The sequence below is a fragment of the Scyliorhinus torazame genome, chromosome 15, assembly GCF_047496885.1.
Source record: "Scyliorhinus torazame isolate Kashiwa2021f chromosome 15, sScyTor2.1, whole genome shotgun sequence".
NCBI lineage: Eukaryota > Metazoa > Chordata > Chondrichthyes > Carcharhiniformes > Scyliorhinidae > Scyliorhinus > Scyliorhinus torazame.
The window spans coordinates 164,376,476-164,396,042 of NC_092721.1; the positions used below are offsets into that span (position 1 = coordinate 164,376,476).

A 19,567-nucleotide genomic window follows, 5' to 3' on the forward strand; every position below is an offset into this window, starting at 1 on the left:
GTGCGAAGTGCGGGGAAAGTGAACGAGGCTTTTAAGGCCTTTTATGAGGAGCTGTATAGGTCCCAACCCCCAGGGGGAGAAGAGGGGATGTGGCGATTTCTGGACCAATTGAGGTTCCCAGGGGTGGAGGAGCAGGAGGTGGTTGGTTTGGGGGTGCCAATTGGGGTGGAGGAGCTGGTTAAAGGACTGGGGAGCATGCAGGCAGGGAAGGCACCGGGGCCGGGGGGTGGTTCGAGGGGGAGACGAACATCGAGTGTCGCTGTACGCAGATGACCTGTTGCTGTACGTGGCTGATCCAGTGGAGGGGATGGTTGAGGTAATGCAGATCCTACGGGACTTTGGAGACTTTTCGGGCTATTATCTCAATGTGGGAAAGAGCGAGCTCTTTGTGATCCACCCGGGGGACCAGGGAAGAGGGATAGACGACCTACCGTTGAGGAGGGCGGAAGGGAGCTTTCGATACTTGGGGATTCAGGTAGCTAGGAGCTGGGGGGGCACTGCACAAGCTTAATTTGACGCGGCTGGTGGAACAGATGGAGGAGGACTTTAAAAGGTGGGACATGCTGCCACTCTCGCTGGCGGGTAGGGTACAGTCGGTTAAAATGGTGGTCCTCCCGAGGTTTCTTTTTGTATTCCAATGCCTCCCAATTGTGATTACTAAGGCCTTCTTTAAGAGGGTAAGTAGGAGCATTATGGGATTTGTGTGGGCGGGTAAGACCCCGAGGGTAAGGAGGGGGTTCCTGGAGCGTAGCAGAGATAGAGGAGGGCTGGCGCTGCCGAATTTGGGTGGTTACTATTGGGCAGCCAACGTGGCAATGATCCGTAAATGGGTGATGGAGGGAGAGGGGGCAGCGTGGAAGAGGCTGGAGATGGCGTCCTGCAAAGGAACGGCCTGGGGGCGCTGGTGACGGCTTAGCCTGATATAATTTAAGGTGGTTCACAGAGCGCATATGACGGGGGCGAGGCTGAGTAGGTTCTTTGGGGTGGAGGACAGATGCGGGAGGTGCTCAGGAAGTCCGGCGAACCATGTCCATATGTTTTGGTTCTGCCCGGCACTGGAGGGGTTCTGGAGGGGAGTTGCGGGAATAGTATCTAAGGTGGTGAAAGTCCGGGTCAAGCCAAGCTGGGGGCTAGCACTATTTGGAGTAGTGGACGAGCCGGCAGTGCAGGAGGCGAAAGAGGCCGGCATACTGGCCTTTGCGTCCCTAGTAGCCCGGCGAAGGATCTTGTTAATGTGGAAGGAGGCGAAGCACCCAGCGTGGAGGCCTGGATAAACGATATGGCTGGGTTTATCAAGTTGGAGAGGATAAAGTTTGCCTTGAGAGGGTCTGTGCAGGGGTTCTACAGGTGGTGGCAACCGTTCCTAGACCATCTCGCGGAGTGTGAGATGGGGGTCGGACAGCAGCAGCAGCAGCAACCCGGGGGGGACATCGTTCGGGGGGGGGGGTTCTCTGAGGGGCATTTGAGCAAGAAAATACATGAATGATCTGGAAACTGACATGTACGGGAAGAATCCTATGTACAAAGTTATGTATCGTATTGACTGGCCATGTTCATGTCTTGCCACACGAGCTTTATTTATTTTCTTTGTTACGGGGGGGGGGGGGGGGGAGTTTGTTTATATGGTCGAAAATATTGTTGAAAAATTCTTAATAAAAACATATTTAAAAAAAAGAAACAGGAAAGGAGAGGTCACCCTGTTGGGAGTTTTCTATAGGCCTCCGAAAAGTTCCAGAGATGTAGAGGAAAGGATTGCAAAGATGATTCTGGATAGGAGCGAAAGTAACAGGGTAGTTGTTATGGGGTACTTTAACTTTCCAAATATTGACTGGAAACGCTACAGTTCGAGTACTTTAGATGGGTCAGTTTTTGTCCAATGTGTGCAGGAGGGTTTCCTGACACAGTATCTAGAAAGGCCAACGAGAGGCGAGGCCACATTGGATTTGGTACTGGGTAATGAACCAGCCCAGGTGTTAGATTTGGAGGTAGGTGAGCACTTTGGTGATAGTGACCACAATTCGGTTACGTTTACTTTAGCGATGGAAAGGGATAGGTATATACCGCAGGGCAAGAGTTATAGCTGGGCGAAAGGCAATTATGATGTGATTAGGCAAGACTTAGGCTGCATAGGATGGGGTAGGAAACTGCAGGGGTTGGGCACAATTGAAATGTGGAGCTTGTTCAAAGAACAGCTACTGCGTGTTCTTGATAAGTATGTACCTGTCAGGCAGGGAGGAAGTGGTCGAGCGAGGGAACCATGGTTTACTAAAGTAGTTGAATCACTTGTCAAGAGGAAGAAGGAGGCTTATGTAAAGATGAGACGTGAAGGTTCAGTTAGGGTGCTTGAGAGTTACAAGTTAGCCAGGAAGGACCTAAAGAGAGAGCTAACAAGAGCCAGGAGGGGACATGAGAAGTCCTTAGAAGGTAGGATCAAGGAAAACCCTAAAGCTTTCTATAGGTATGTCAGGAATAAAAGAATGACTAGGGTAAGTGTAGGGCCAGTCAAGGACAGTAGTGGGAAGTTGTGCGTGGAGTCCGAGGAGATAGGAGAGGCGCTAAATGAATATTTTTTGTCAGTATTCACACAGGACAAAGACAATGTTGTCGAGGAGAATACTGAGATACAGGCTACTATACTAGACAGGATTGAGATTCATAAGGAGGAGGTGTTAGCAATTCTGGAAAGTGTGAAAATAGATAAGTCCCAATGGCCAGATGGGATTTATCCTTGGATTCTCTGGGAAGCTAGGGAGGAGATTGCAGAGTATTTGGCTTTGATCTTTATGTCGCCATTGTCGACAGGAATAGTGCCAGAAGACTGGAGGATAGCAAATGTTGTCCCTTTGTTCAAGAAGGGGAGGAGAGACAACCCCGGTAACTATAGACCAGTGAGCCTTACTTCTGTTGTGGGCAAATTCTTGGAAAGGATTATAAGAGATAGGATTTATAATCATCTAGAAAGGAATAATTTGATTAGGGATAGTCAACACGGTTTTGTGAAGAGTAGGTCGTGCCTCACAAACCTTATTGAGTTCTTTGAGAAGGTGACCAAACAGGTGGACGAGGGTAAAGCAGTTGATGTGGTGTATATGGATTTCAGTAAAGCGTTTGATAAGGTTTCCCATGGTAGGCTATTGCAGAAAATACTGAGGCATGGGATTGAGGGTGATTTAGCGGTTTGGATCAGAAATTGGCTAGCTGTAGGGTGGTGGTTGATGGGAAATGTTCATCCTGGAGTTCAGTTACTAGTGGTGTACCACAAGGATCTGTTTTGGGGCCATTGCTGTTTGTTATTTTTATAAATGACCTGGAGGAGGGCGTAGAAGGATGGATGAGTAAATTTGCAGATGACACTAAAGTCGGTGGAGTTATGGACAGTGCGGAAAGATGTTGCAGGTTACAGAGGGACATAGATAAGCTGCAAAGCTGGGCTGCGAAGTGGCAAATGGAGTTTAATGCAGAAAAGTGTGAGGTGATTAATTTTGGAAGGAGTAACAGGAATACAGAATACTGGGCTAATGGTAAGATTCTTGGTAGTGTGGATGAGCAGAGAGATCTCGGTGTCCATGTACATAGATCCCTGAAAGTTGCCACCCAGGTTGATAGGGTTGTTAAGAAGGCATACGGTGCGTTAGCTTTTATTGGTAGAGGGATTGAGTTTCGGAGCCATGAGGTCATGTTGCAGCTGTACAAAACTCTGGTGCGGCGCATTTGGAGTATTGTGTGCAGTTCTGGTCGCCGCATCATAGGAAGGATGTGGAAGCATTGGAAAGGGCGCAGAGGATATTTACCAGGATGTTGCCTGGTATGGAGGGAAGATCTTATGAGGAAAGGCTGAGGGACTTGAGGCTGTTTTCGTCAGAGAGAAGCAGGTTAAGAGGTGATTTAATAGAGGCATAGAAGATGATCAGAGAATTAGATAGGGTGGACAGTGAGAGCCCTTTTCCTCGGATGGTGATGTCGAGCACGAGGGGACATAGCTTAAAATTGAGGGGAGACAGATATAGGACAGATGTCAGAGGTAGGTTCTTTACTCAGAGAGTAGTAGGGGCGTGGAATGCCCTGCCTGCAACAGTAGTGGACTCGCCAACATTAAGGGCATTTAAATGGTCATTGGATAAACATATGGATGATAATGGAATAGTGTAGATGGGCTTTAGATTGGTTTCACAGGTCGGTGCAACATCGAGGGCCGAAGGGCCTTTACTGCGCTGTAATAAGAACATAAGAACTAGGTGCAGGAGTAGGCCATCTGGCCCCTCGAGCCTGCTCCACCATTCAATGAGATCATGGCTGATCTTTTGTGGACTCAGCTCCACTTTCCGGCCCGAACACCATAACCCTTAATCCCTTTATTCTTCAAAAAACTATCTATCTTTATCTTAAAAACATTTAATGAAGGAGCCTCTACTGCTTCACTAGGCAAGGAATTCCATAGATTCACAACCCTTTGGGTGAAGAAGTTCCTCCTAAACTCAGTCCTAAATCTACTTCCCCTTATTTTGAGGCTATGCCCCCTAGTTCTGCTTTCACCCGCCAGTGGAAACAACCTGCCCGCATCTATCCTATCTATTCCCTTCATAATCTTATATGTTTCTTAAGATCCCCCCTCATCCTTCTAAATTCCAACAAGTACAGTCCCAGTCTACTCAACCTCTCCTCGTAATCCAACCCCTTCAACTCTGGGATTAACCTAGTGAATCTCCAATGTTCTATTGTGGGTAATGGTCTTTGGTCATTATATCACATACATCTTAAAATGTATAATTCCCTATGAGTGAATACATTGATTGGCCATGATAAATTGCCCTTAGTGTCCAAAATTGCCCTTAGTGTTGGGTGGGGTTACTGGGTTATAGGGATAGAGTGGAGGTGTTGACCTTGGGTAGGGTGCTATTTGCAAGAGCCGGTGCAGACTCGATGGGCCGAATGGCCGCCTTCTGCATTGTAAATTCTATGATAATCTGAATATTATAATTATTCTTAACAGATAGCTCCAAAGACGACGTACAAGGAAATTTTCACCATTTGGTTGATGGTATACCTCTGATGTTTCTTTTAATAATATGTTCACAACATTCATGGGTGAAGGAACCAATTTGGGTCATCACTTTTAAAGTTGAAGCACAAAACGGTTCACTCCAAAACATTTATTCTGAATTCACACAGCTTTCAATTCAGCCCTGTCCTATGCATAAAGGGATATCTTATGAGGAAAGGTTAGACAGATTGGGCCTGTATCCATTGGAATTCAGAAGAATGATCTGCTTGAAATACTTAATATTTTGAGGGAAAAGGGTGGGTGCTGAAAGGATGTTTCCCCTTTTGGGAGTGACTAGAACTAGGGGACACACTTCAAAAATAAGGGGTGTCCCATGTCAAAAGGGGTTGATAAATCTTTCTCTCTCAGAGGTTATGGGTCTGTGGAATTCTCTACCCCAGAGAGAGGTGGAGGCACCGTCATTGAATACTTTTTAAGCCAGAGTTAGATAGATTCTTGATCAACAAGAGATTCAACAGGTGTAGTGGGTAGATAGGAGGGTGGTGTTGAGCTCGCAATCATATCAGCCATGGAGTGGGATTTCCCAGCCTCGCGCGCTGCCTAGATCGTCTGGTCCAGGCGAAAGTCAGTGGCACACTGGATAGTACCGCTGCCTCACAGCTCCAGAGACCCCGGGTTCAATTCCGGCCTCCGGTGACTGTCTATGTGGAGTTTGCACTTTCTCCCCGTGTCTGCATGGGTTTCCTCCGGGTGCTCTGGTTTCCTCCCACAGTCCAAAGAGTGGAGTGATCTTTCCAGGGGCCGTTGCAGACTTGATGGGGCGAATGGCCTCCTTCTGCACTGTAAATTCTATGATTCTATGACTTTCGGCTCAGCCATCGAATCTCCCATGGCGGGCCCGCCAAGAGGCCGGATATTCCCAGCCATGATCTTAGCATATGGCGGAGTAGTCTCAAAGGGCTGAATGGGCTATTATTTATCCTAATTAATGTCATGTGAGAGTACCTTTAAGAAATGGGTGTTTATAAATGGGTGTGTATATAAATATCTTTAGTGAGAGTACCTTTAAGAAATGGGTGTTTACTACTGCAGTGATGTCAGAGAGTGGGTGGAGCTGGGCTGTCTGTCAGCTTTTTACTTTCGTTTTAGGCTGGTTGCTGCAGGGTATGTTTTAGTTTCGTTTTCAGTGTGGGAGCTGAAGCCAGACACAGCAGCTGTACTGTTGATCTCTCTACCATCAAAAGATTATCTCTTGATCATTTGGTGAATTCAGAATTATAAATGTTCTCAGTAGTGAATATAAACCTAATGTGCTTCTGTTGAAAGGTGTTTCTTCTGTCTTCTGGATGTTGTTTGGGAAGTTATTAAGGATTACTTAGTGTTGTATTCTTTGGGGGTTGTATTTGAATTGATGGTTGCTAAGATGTTCACTGTATGTTTCAAAAATTTTAACTTGAGTTCATAGAATAAACATTGTTTTGCTTTAAAAATTACTTTTCCATTTCTGCTGTACCACACCTGTAGAGTGGGCTGTGTGCTCCCCAGACCACCATCTATTAAAAGTTGTGGGTCAGGTGAACTCCATGATACACTTTGGTGTTCTCTAAACCCTGGCCCATGACATTAATATGTTCGTATTTCTTAATCCTGCTGCACAGGAAACGCCTACTTACGGGATGTGAGTAACCAAGAGTTCATTTTCTTCTTCCGGTTTGGGGTCCTTCGTCATTCGTATCTTACCATAAAAGAGAGGGTCATCTGATGACTGATAAATTGTTAATTTGGAGGCATGAACTTGATCTGTTCCTTCCCACTCAAAAACGTATTCATCATTTGCTTCCTTAAAGAATTCAATAATTAAATATTCTTAGTGACATCATTTACTGTTACACAGTAGAGCTAAAGACCAGATGTAATGGTAAATTTAATTGCTGGTTAAATCTTTTACTCTTCTACCAAGCCAGAGTACCAAGTATTACTCCTCTGCAGTTATGGGGCTGGATTCTTCGTTCCTGTGTCTAAGTGCTGACGCCAACAGAGGATCCGTGGTGTTTAACGACAGAAAAATCGGTGCCACACCCGCACTGATTCCTCTACCGGTGAGGGGCTAGCACCGGGGCCACGTGAAACACCCGCGGAACATGCAAAACACCCGTGGAATGCATGAAAAACTGGAGAATCGGCGGGTCTGGGCTGGACATGTGCAGGGCTGACAAGCTGCAGCCGTGCGTACGCCTAACCCCCCACACATGCACCGATCACGCCGGAAAAGATTGCTCCGGTTGTGCTGGATCGCCTATCTGTCCACCCCGACCCCACAGCCCACCTGCTGCCCACCCCCAGCCCTTGCAGAAGCCCTTCGGATAGCGCCACAGCTGTTGGCGGAGTATGACGGTGCTGGACCCTGTCCGCACGCCCTCCCTCTGTCTCTGCAGCCGCCACGCCAGGCTCACGACTGCTGAGACCACACGTGGCCCGCGCCGTCGGCAACTCGGCCCATCGGAGGCGGAGCATCTCGGGTGGGCCCGATAATGATATTAGCTGGTGGGCGTGTGTCTCGATGAAGCCGATTTGGAGGGGCGGTGCATTGTGACCCAGGGTCAAACCAGTGACTGCCGCAATTTCGGCGTCGGGAGCCATTCGCCGCTGATCGCTGTTCCCAAGTTTGGCGTCGGGCAACAGAAAAGCCCGCCATGGTCACTATTTCCCAATTGTTCTCAAAATCTCATGTCAATTGTCTGCCTTAATTAATTTCCCAAAACGAAGCAAACAATTATTACTTGTTGGACCAGAAACATAGTGAAGTAGGAAGTCACCAGGATAAGTACTTAAAAAAAATCTGTTCCACACCCATGACCGCCTATATAACGTTTTTCCCAGTTTACTTTGTGGCATTTAATTCACCCTATTTAGGTACTGTTCTTTTTCCTTCACCATCCTGTTTATTCTCGGCATCATGTTAGTTTAATTCTTCTTTAACAGCGCTAGGTACCGTACCAACAGGGACTTTGGTCCAAGCCTTGAGCAAGTGTGAAGCCACCATTTGCAGGCTGCACTTGTCATCAAAGTGGTTCCCAATTTTTGCCCAATACTATTAAATATGTAACTATTGGGGCAGCACGGTGGTGCAGTGGGTTAGCCCTGATGCCTCACGGCGCCGAGGTCCCAGGTTCGACCCCAGCTCTGGGTCACCGTCCGTGTGGAGTTTGCACATTTTCCCCGTATTTGCGTGGGTTTCGCACCCACAACCTAAAGATGTGCAGGCTAGGTGGATTGGACTCGCTAAATTGCCCCTTAATTGGACAAAAAAAATAAAAATTGGGTACTCTAAATTCCTCAACTTGCACGTGGCCCGACCCCGGAGTGGTTCGCGGCGGTTCTTGGTGCCGGGCCATCGCGCCAAGTGCAGGAGAATCCCGCCCATGGTTTTAATTCCAGCCTTTGGTGACTGTGTGGCGTTTGCACTTTATCCCCGTGCTCCGGTTTCCTCCCACAGTCCAAAGATGTGCAGGTTAGGATGGAGGAATAGATCTAGGTAAAGTGTCGGTGCAGACTCGATGGGCCAAATGGCCTCTTTCTGCACTGTAGCAATTCTTTGCCTCGCAGGTGTAATCCTACCATTGAGGTGCTGTTCTTTAATTTGTTCTTTTACTCACTTAGCAGGATCTGATTTCTTTGCCCTCCTGACATAAACCACAACTGTTTCCTTTCCCTTGAATTAGGGAAGTAAAACATCATGTCAATGGAATTCCCCTGATAGTCCTGCACTCCAGGTTTTCTTCTTACTTATTCCACTACTTATCCTTTTCTAAAATGAATCCATGGGCTTCACTGGCAAGGCAAGCATTTATTGCCCATCCTTAATTGCCTGTCTACAGTGCCTCAGTACAGCTCTAACTTACTGCCAATGTAGACGGTCATCAATACTGAATCCAGGTTTGTCAATTTAGTATTCCTGCACTGAGAGTCAGCCACTTCATCTTCTCACTAACTCCTCTGCTAACTTCCTGGAATTCCAAAAAACTTTACCCATTCTTATGGATGGAATGTACCAAACTGCTCAAGTTCAAAAACTTTGAGCTTTGGTGCAAGAAGTTCAAGACACTTCTCATATATTTGGTGAACAGGAGACACAAAACAATGGCCTCAGACTGTGCATCATAGGCTTCAGCTGCCCCCATGCTAAACTGAACTGTTTAGGATTACAATTAAGCATAAAATCTAGCTAGTTAATCCCACAAATTTAACATGACTGCAAGTACTTATCAAAGCTGAATTATTATTCAGCTACCATTACTCAATTTATTAAATCAAAAGTATATGATCTTAACTTACAGAACAGGTGAAATTTCCCCCAAAAATGGCAACATGAGGTTTCTCTCAGGTTTTCTCTCCAAATCTTCTGATACTTTGTAAAAAAAAAAAGCAGCGAGTGTATTTTGCGCCGTCACTCTGGTGGAGTGGGGCCTCATAAGAGCCGGCAAGCCCAGCTCGGGAGATATCGAGAGCCCGTCTTGAAATGAAAGTGAAGGCCCTCCCCACCCCCAACCATCCCACCCAATGGGATTCCCTGGAGGATCCTCCCCAAGCACTGCCAACCTGTCACTCCGAACCAGCACTGCAAAGGTGGAAGTGTCATCTCCCTGACTACCGAGTGGCTGCACTGACCTCCTCTGGCCTGCCAGGGCATGATCATAGATTATCATAGAATTTACAGTGCAGGAGGCCATTCAGCCCATCGAGTCTGCACCGGCTCTTGGAAAGAGCACCCTACCCAAGGTTCACACCTCCACCCTATCCCCATAACCCAGTAACCCCACCCAACACTAAGGGCAATTTTGGACACTAAGGGCAATTTATCATGGCCAATCCACCTAACCTGCACATCCTTGGACTGTGGGAGGAAACCGGAGCACCTGGAGGAAACCCACGCACACACGGGGAGGATGTGCAGACTCCCCACAGACAGTGACCTAAGCCGGAATCGAACCTGGGACCCTGGAGCTGTGAAGCAATTGTGCTATCCACAATGCTACTGTGCTGCTCATCTCGACTGCTGGAGAGCAGTAGTGATTTCCGGCAGGAACATTGGATGTCCCCAGAGGATATGGCGTATGTAAATGCATTCAAATTGATCCGAATCAGGTTCACGTCCTCACTTGGCGTGAACCTGATTACATCACTGGGAGGGAGGGTGGGGAAGATCTCGTTCTGAGATCTTGTTGATCCAAATCCCATTATGGCCCTTTTATGAGAGTTAGCGGCCGTATGGGGATTTGTGTCTGTGGCGAACAGGCCAGAAAAATCCCCCCAATATCTCAACTACCAGTGGGAAAAATCAAGCCAATCATATAGACAGTCAACTAATAAACCAATTAACAAATCAAAACAATTCATAAGTGTGTCAACAAATAAACTAAATAGTTAATCACTTTCTGGAATTGAACGCTTAAAATGAAGTTAAGTTAAACCCAAAATATAGCAAGTAGATCTTTCAGTACATTTACCCCAATACTGAGGCTGAACTTCACATTGTTCTGGCTTTACAAACTCCACTGAATGAGGTCGGCAAGGTGGCGCAGTGGTTAGCACTTCTGCCTCACAGCGCAGAGGATCCGGGTTCGTTCCCGGCCCCGGCTCACTGTCGTATGGTTTGCACTTTCTCCCCGTGTCTGCGTGGGTTTCACCCCCACAACCCAAATATGTGAAGGGTAGGTGAATTGGCCACACTAAGTTGCCCCTTAATTGAAAAAAAGAATTGGATATTTTAAATTAAAATTAAAAAAAAAAATACCCCACTGAATTGGTGCTATTCGAAATAATCAGAGAAATAGGAATAAGCATTTTTGCAAGCCACTCCATAAGAATGGTAGATGATAAGTATTTAGGGACAGAAATAGCGCATTCCAAAATAAAGTGAAGAGGAGGGTCCCACAACATCACACTGGCAAGGTTGGTGCGGCCACTTAAGTTTTTAAAGGGCACCCTGATTTTAAAATATAAATGTGGATACAACCTCCTCCACCCATCTATGAAAGGATCAACCACCCTCATCCTGGCACCTCTCTGACTGAACTCTGCCCCCACCCCCCCCAATAGAACAACCCCCCCAGGCATGCACTCCCCCCCCCCCCCCCCGGGGCTGAATAAACCCAAGATTATTCATGTTGGGCACAATGTGAATGGACAATTTAATGTGTATGGAGGGGGGGGAGGGGGGGGGGGGGGGGGAGATAGAGAGAGAGAGAGAGAGAGAGAGTTGGGATTTCCGTCACATCATTGGTGGGGAGGCACAGTCGGTGGAAGAAATTCCCTCCCCGTGCAAAAGCCCTTTTGTGAACCCCACGCTATTCTCCACCTAGTCTGCCGTTCCCACCCCCCTGCCAGTGAATGTCAATTATACAAGTCATCCAAGTTGATCAACTAATCATTTCGGATCTAATCAAGTGAACATTAGCAATTGACCATACAGAGCAAATACTTGTTTATAATCACCTCTCAATCCTTATAATGTTTATTTCCTTCCAATTTATAATTTGATTTTTGTAATAAAAAATGATTGAATTTTAAATATGCTTAAAATGATTTTGAAAATTTTCACTTTCAGTAAATATTTATAGATGAATTAGAAGGAGGCATATGACTATATTGTCTCACATTACCAATGTAATAAATCATTGTAATTAGAAGCACTGTAATTGGAAGTTCTATGGTGTCTGAACAAGTCCCCCAATATATCTCAAGAAGCCAACAGAGGTACTTACATGGGTTGGCCAGACAGCTGTTTGCAAGTCATCAGATTTGCTAGCTTTTTCCACCTTTGCATACTTTTCCACCTAGAGCAAGTGCCAAATTTGAAGTTAAAATTAATGAAGAGAAAACAGAGGAGCTTTTTCACTTTGTAAGTTTTACTGTAAGAAACCATTAAATGAGTCACTCTTCCACTGCCGCCATAAAAATAATAGATCTGTCACAATTCACTTAAAAAGCTATGTTCAGAGCTGCGAAAACCCCCAAACTGAATGCAAGTAAATTGCAACATTTATCGGGGCCTGCAAACATCTGTCAAGTTATAATATGCAAAAAGTCTGAACCCACAGGAAGACTGCAAAATTGAACATGGGTTTTTCACCATTTCATAAGTCAAAGAATTGTTACATATTAATTAGCATTATATTATACATCAACATGGGTCTTAAATTAAAGGTGCTGTTGCCACATTGAAATAATTTGTTGCCTAGATTTGATTGTGAGATTAGATTGTGCTCAATTTTACAGCCACCAGGTGTAAAATCTGCTACAATACATCTTTTGTATGATGTTTGGAGAGTTTGGGAAGGTTGGCTCTGGAATACTAAACATAAGATGGTGAGGACTTGTTTTCTGATATCAGCACAGTTGTCAAGGAATATATATCTTTGGATTTTTGTCAGCACCTGCGGTTGAATGGTGATTGTAACATTTAAGGTACAGAATGCACCACCGGTTGATGCATTCAATCCTGCCTCAGATCAGGGAGTAGAAATGTTGGGAGATATTAACAGCTCACACCAGGGGCGAGATTCTCCGACTCCCCGCCGGGTCGGAGAATCGCCGGGGGATGGCGTGAATCCCGCCCCCGCCGGTTGCCGAATTCTCCGGCACCGGAGATTCGGCAGGGGCGGGAATCCCGTGGGGGCACTCTTTTCCTTCCGCCTTCGCCATGGTCTCCACCATGACGGAGGCGGAAGAGACTCCCTCCACCGCGCATGCGCAGGAATGCCGTCAGCGGCCGCTAACGCTCTCGCGCATGCGCCGCCCAGAGATGTCATTTCCACGTCAGCTGGCGGGGCACCAAAGGCCTTTTCCGCCAGCTGGCGGGGCGGAAATTCGTCCGGCGCGGGCCTAGCCCCTTAAGGTTGGGGCTCGGCCCCCAAAGATGCGGAGCATTCCGCACCTTTGGGGCGGCGCGATGCCCGACTGATTTGCGCCGTTTTGGGCGCCAGTCGGCGGACATCGCGTCGATACCGGAGAATTTCGCCCTATAAGTTCAACAGCATACCATGGTGAGTAGTGGCTGCTCAAACAAGTCTGGAGCTGGAGGAGGCACCACAAGATTGCTAGCTTTATGCTGCTGGGGACATGGGGGCTAAGAGAAGCCTGTCGCAGCCAACAGTTCAGTGAAGCTGAAGTGAACAGCAGCCATTGATTGGCTCCTTGAAGCTGAGAGTTGGGGTAAAGGAAGCCCATTTGTAATGGGATTCTGCTCAGAGCAGCTAGAGTTAGAATTGTGCTGTTATTTAGATGCTGGATGAAGCCTTATGAATCAAGTGGGAGATGTGTAATCGGTGGCAGTCAGAGTTGGATTAGCTTTTGAGGGAAATCAGAGGCTAGGTCTTAGAAAGAGAGGAGTTGAAATCAAGAGTTTTAAAGAATTTTGTGACTCAGTGGTTGCAGATGTCTGCATTGCTGAGAAAATTCAGGGTAGCTGTCCTGGTCATGTCTGCCATTTGCTGTGCAGTTTGTGGTATGTTTGACCACAGTTTCCCAGTTAATTCATATTCACCTCATTAATTCTGGATGTTAAAAGTATGAAATAGCTAGTGTTGACTGTTTGCTTTACTGACTTTTGTATAGTAAATATCCTTCAATTTGTTTAAAACTGTGGAGTCTTGTGGCTTTATTGGGCGGGTGTTCCAGCCTTTCTCGCCGGTGGGGTATTCCAGTATCTGCCAAAGGCAACCTACCGTGGTGGGATCCCCGGTGGCGGGACTGGCATGTCATTCAGGACAGAGACAGGAACAAAACCACCATTGGTTTTGAAGGAAATCGTTGAAATTAGAGCCAAATTAAATACAGAAAGAGAAGTGAGAGAAATAGTCAGTGCACAGAGAGAGAAAAAGGACACAGAAAGGAAATATCCATCTGAAAATCTCAAATAATTTAATACCTGCTGGAGTGATATGCCACAGTTCCACTGCTCTCTTTCTACAGCCTGACGGTTAAGTGATGTGCCAGGACAATACATCATACCATTAACAGGGTCCTCACAACATGAATTACCATCTTTAAAATGGGTACTGGGCTAAACCTCTGGCTTTTAAAGCAGACCAAGGCAGGCCAGCAGCACGGTTCGATTCCCGTACCAGCCTCCCCAAACAGGCGCCGGAATGTGGTGACTAGGGGCTTTTCACAGTAACTTCATTGAAGCCTTCTCGTGACAATGTAGCCACTTAAAATGGCCAACTCCCGGTTCAAAATGGCGAACGGCAAAGGCTGATGGGAAAGTCAGCCAACAAGACAAAAACCAGCAGCTGCAGGTTGGCTGTGTATTTACCTCTGGAAAGGCCAGACAATATCGATACCAGCAACCATCAGCATAACAAAACAACAGCCATCTGCATACTAATGAGCAATCCCCGGGAACAGTAAGCAACATTTAGACACACAAAGCAAAACCAGACTCTTCGGCGCCAGCAGGAGCCTACACAAAAGGAGGTGAACGAGCACCTCAAGACCGCCCATCGATCAGGGAACCGCTCCAGCATTGGAGAAAATCGAAGCAAGCGATTGGGACAAAGTCCAATCACTTGGGACCAGGTACAGGGTCCGCCCCGAAAGGCGGGAAGCCCCTGGGGACTATAAGAATTGAGCCCCAAGTTCAAATTGCTCTCTTCACGCTCTTCTTCCTGCCCGGGTCACCCAGCAACAACGAACCAACATTGACCGTGACCGGAGCAGTGAAGATCGAAATCGTAAGTCTTAAATCAACACTCGCTACGAGATAGGCGCTCCTAGCTACCAATCCATACCAACTTCGAATCCCGCAGGCTCAGAACCCGAACGAAAGGCCATTTGTTCCCCTGACCTGGTGGGCCAGTCCAAAGTTAAGTATAGGCCTGTTAGTTGTAGAAGTAGCTTAGACGTAGAATTTGTGCTTGAGTAGCGATTACGGTGTATAATAAATGTGCTTTGATTTAAATCTTACTAGTCGGTGTATAGGATTATTGATCAGTACTCGGACTTGAACCTCGTGGCGGTATCATAAAGATACCTGGCGACTCGAGAGCAAAGGTAATATAACCGAGCAATTGAACCAAGGAGAAAATTAGCAACACAATAAGCGATTTTCATTTCATTTAATTTCAAAATGCCAAATAAGAATTACTCTTATTCACGGTGCAAATCGAGCAATTTCATGGCAAATGATGAGGTGGTAATTCTCTCTGTTTTGTCAAGCCAATGGCAAATTGTCTAGCAGTGTGTAGTGAATCAGAACTCACGGTATGGTTCTTCTTTGCTTTGCCACTGTCAAGAAGTTTGAGACAATGAAAATTATGGAATCTAATAAATAGGAATTGGTTTGGGAGACAGAGTGACTGAGGTTTTTGATATGCTGATTAGCCTAGCAACACTGTACACAGATATTTACCTAAGCAAAATGCATAACAATAGGGCTGGGAATTTTAGGAATTAAAGCATGAATGGCAAAAGTTCAAGAGATGATGAAGGTGAATTTCACTTACATTCTAAAAGGGCGAGTTCATGTTAAGAGGGACCTCTCAGACAGGTAATCCAGTTAAGAAAAGATCAAAATGAAAAGCAGTATATCAGTGACAGAGTTCATCCTACAAACTGAGGTGAGGTGAGCTGAGCAGAGATCTAAGTTCACAACCACGCACAGCAGGAAGCTGCGTTCACTCCAAACAAGCCATTGTCTGGAATCCTGTTGTTGTTACTCTAAACCTGAAGCAATTCCCAAGAGAGATATCAGCGTTGAGTGTGGTAACTATTGCTGGATTTTGCGTGTGGTATTAAAACTTATGGGATGTTGTTTGGGAAGGTTTCACGGAGTTTAGGAAAATAGAGGGATTTCAAACTGGGTCAATTTAGTGATTTGTGTGTAGCCATTATTTTAGTTAAGTGCATGTTCTTTAATTGCCTTTCTTGTGTGCTTTGCGGTTTAATAGACATTCATTTTGCTTAATTATTGCAACAAGGCTTGGAACTTTCCTTACTGGTCTTCACATCTTTTCTCAGATTATAGAAAATTGGAAAAGAAATACAGTTAGGAACCTGCATTCCATGTTTCCCTCTGGGATTTGGAATACCCTAGCATTTAACATCAGCTGGGTTCTTAAAACCACAAATTACTGTTTTATAGTTATTTTAAAACACACTATTAATGATAGGTACCATGAATTATTTTCCATCAGTTTCTGGGAAATTATCAAACAACATGGATGAACTCCAAAGAAAGTGCACTTACATCAATTTCAGATGGCACAGTAAGCTGGCAAGGATTTTGCTTCCACATATCAACACACTTGCAAAGAGGGAAAGAAAATCATGTTAGAACCTTGTGCAATAGAAAACAATAAACTAATACAAACACTAGTGTGGAAAAATAAAAATAGAACATACACTTCCAGCTCTTGAAATTTTCAGGTCAATGGGTGGTACTGGCTTTCTTTCCTTTCTTTTTTGTAGATAATCAAACAGTTTAAGATGAGGTGGCGCTGTGAATTGGGCTATCTCCTGCTGTCTATTCAATGCTGGCCGGGAGTACCGCTTCATACACCTATTGAAAGTAGCCACAATCAACAGTTAGAATGACACAAATTAATAACCAGTAAACACAGTTGAAAGAAGTATTACACCATGCTGCACATAGTGAGAAATATAGACTACTGCATTAGCAGAAACTTCATGTTAATTTGCACAACTCATCAAGAGCAAAAAGACTTGGTTATCTTTCTCTGGCCACCTCCTCACTTGATGCAAGTATTTAGCTTTACTGGGTTTGGATGGGTTGTGGATCACAAATAAAAATATAGATATGTATTTATTTATAAAATTCAATATTTCTCTCATACCAAGTAGAATGATTGCACAGTTAATTTCAAAAGGTGCTTAAAGTTAAAAGAATATATTTTCATAGGCAGACAGCTTTCATTAAAAGGTTTTGAATAGGACATCAAAATAAATCTTTCCCGCATGATTGATAACACCCACCTTTTCATTGGTCTAGTATTCATCTTTTGTTTGTTATAGACAAGTCTGTTGGTTGTGCATGTTACAATGAAGGAAGGGTCTAGGCAAAGGGGCTCTGCTGTATGGAGCACCAGCTGGCTCTCAAGGACAAGCTTATCATCCTGTTTCATGAAAACAAATCAAACTTAAATAAAGTAGCAGTACCTATATTGTTTTAACACAACAAATTCCCTGGAAAATATCAAGTTGGATAGTTAAACTTTCAATAAAGTGGCTACTGTGAACAAGTTTTGTTTTATTCATTTACGGGATGTGGGCGTTTCTGTTTAGGCCAGCATTTATTGCCCATCCCTTTTGCCCTTCAGAAGGTGGTGGTGAGTTGCCTTCTTGAACCGCTGCAGTCCTTGAGGTGTAGGTACACCCACTGTGCTTTTAAGGAGGGAGTTCCAGGATGTTGCCCCAGCGACAGTGAAGGAGCGGTGATATATTTCCAAGTCAGGGTGGTGAGTGACTTGAAGGAGAACCTCCAGGTGGTGGGGTTACCATGTATCTGCTGCTCTTGTCCTTCTAGATGGTAGTGGTCATGGGGTTGGAAGGTGTTGTCTAAGGAACATTGGTGAGTTACTGCAGTGCATCTTGTAGATGGTACACACGGCTGCCACTGTTCGTCAGTGGTGGAGCGTTTGAAGGTTTGTGGAAGGGGGAGCAATCAAGCAAGCTGCTTTGACCTGGATGGTGTTGATCTTCTTGAGTGTTGTTGGGGCTGCACTTATCCAGGCAAGTGGAGAGTATTCCACTGCACTCCTGACTTGGGCCTTGTAGATGGTGGACAGGTTTTGGAGGGTCAGGAAGTGAGTTTCTTGCCGTAGAATTCCTAATCTTTGACTTCCCTGGCTGCCACAGTATTAACATGGTTAGTCTGGTTCAGTTTCTGATCAATGGTAACCCGCAGGATGTTGATTCTGGGGGATTCAGCGATGGTAATGCCACTGAATGTCAAAGGGTGGTGGTTAGATCTTCTCTTGTAGGATCTTGCCTGGCACTTATGTGGCATGAATGTAACTTTATTCCCTGAAGTGTGTCTGAGAAACTGTTCGGTGATTTTGTTCCATGGGCTATAGCAGTGATAATTGTATAAAAAAGCTGTTAAAATGAATATTTCTATTAAATAGATTTACCATTGCACAGGAACTTTATGAGTTGGATGCTGCAGGATTTACCTGTGTCCATTTGTGGTTGTCGCTTGTTATTGCATGTACATCACATATCAAGGTCTGCAGGAAACAACCATATTTTACAAGTTAGGAAATTGTACATGTTCAAAATGGGCTTTGAGCAGGCAAGTTGAGCACAATAGCAATATCTACAGAAAAGAAAGCATGACAAAATTATGCTATCACCTTAAATCAAGTTAACTAACAATTATAATAATTATCTTTATAATAATTTTTATTGTCACAAGTAAGCTTATATGAACACTGCAATGATGTTACTGTGAAAAACATCTAGGCGCCACATTCCAGGGCAGCACGGTAGCATAGTGGTTAGCACAATTGCTCCACAGCTCCACGGTCCCAGGTTCGATTCCCGGCTTGGGTCACTGTCTATGCGGAGTCTGCACGTTCTCCCTGTGTGCGCGTGGGTTTCCTCCGGGTGCTCTGGTTTCCTCCCACAGTCCAAAGACGTGCAGATTAGGTGGATTGGCCATGCTAAATTGCCTTTAGTGTCCAAAATTGCCCTTAGTGTTGGGTAGGGTTACTGGGTTATGGGGATAGGGTGGAGGTGTGGGCTTGGATAGGGTGCTCTACCAAGAGCCGGTGCAGACTGAATGGGCCGAATGGCCTCCTTCCGCACTGTAAATTCTATGATTCCGGCGCCTGTTCCGGTACATGGAAGAATTCAGAATGTCCAAATTACCTAACACCGTGTCTTTCGGGGCTTTTGGGAGGGAACTGGATCCGGCACGGGAAGAACGTGCAGACTCCACACAGACAGTGACCCAAGCCAGGAATTGAACCTTGGATCTGGATCTGTGAAGTAACAGTGCTAACCACTGTGCTACCGTGCTGCCATAAACTACACTAACTTAAACAGTTTAAGCTTTGGCTGATTTTGACCTACTGTTTGGCTTGAGAAAAATACATAACTGTCATTTGCGTTGCGCTGGTCAAAGAGGCACAGCCTGAGTGAGTGAGACACAGACAAGAGCGAGAATTTGAAACTTGGTAATTTGGTGCAGTGTGGTAATTCGGTGCAGAGTGGGAGAAGGTGCGTTTTCCCTACTGTTTTGTTCTCTCTTTCTTCGGGCCTAATTTCGGGAGCCATTTGGAGGAGGAGGAGCAGTCTCTGAGTATAAAAACCTAACGGTAACTTCCTGTTTTCCATTTCTTCCCCCAAAAGTGACGTCAGAGGGAAGCTGTGATCTGATTGGTTGATAGCAAATCTGCCCCAAATTTAAAAAAAACAGCTAAACTTAAATTAAATTAATTAATTAATTAGAGATGGCTGGTCAGGTGATGTGCTTGAGCTGCTTGATGTGGGAGCTGGCAGATCCCATTGCGAGCTGCAGCGACCACATCTGCAGTAAGTGTT

The 19,567-nt window shown here is 45.4% G+C and overlaps 1 protein-coding gene across 10 annotated transcripts in view; it reads right to left on the reverse strand.

Annotated features, from left to right (window-relative positions):
* supt20 (SPT20 homolog, SAGA complex component) overlaps positions 1-19,567 on the reverse strand; it is a 107,908-nt gene that overhangs the window by 51,874 nt on the left and 36,467 nt on the right. For all 10 annotated transcript variants that reach the window (XM_072477046.1, XM_072477041.1, XM_072477050.1 and 7 more), the window contains 6 exons: positions 18,196-18,249; positions 16,997-17,136; positions 16,406-16,562; positions 16,251-16,307; positions 11,767-11,838; positions 6,676-6,842 (listed from right to left, as the gene is read on the reverse strand). In XM_072477046.1, the coding sequence (XP_072333147.1) occupies positions 6,676-6,842; positions 11,767-11,838; positions 16,251-16,307; positions 16,406-16,562; positions 16,997-17,136; positions 18,196-18,249 (647 nt within the window). The remainder of the gene's footprint in view (positions 1-6,675; positions 6,843-11,766; positions 11,839-16,250; positions 16,308-16,405; positions 16,563-16,996; positions 17,137-18,195; positions 18,250-19,567) is intronic.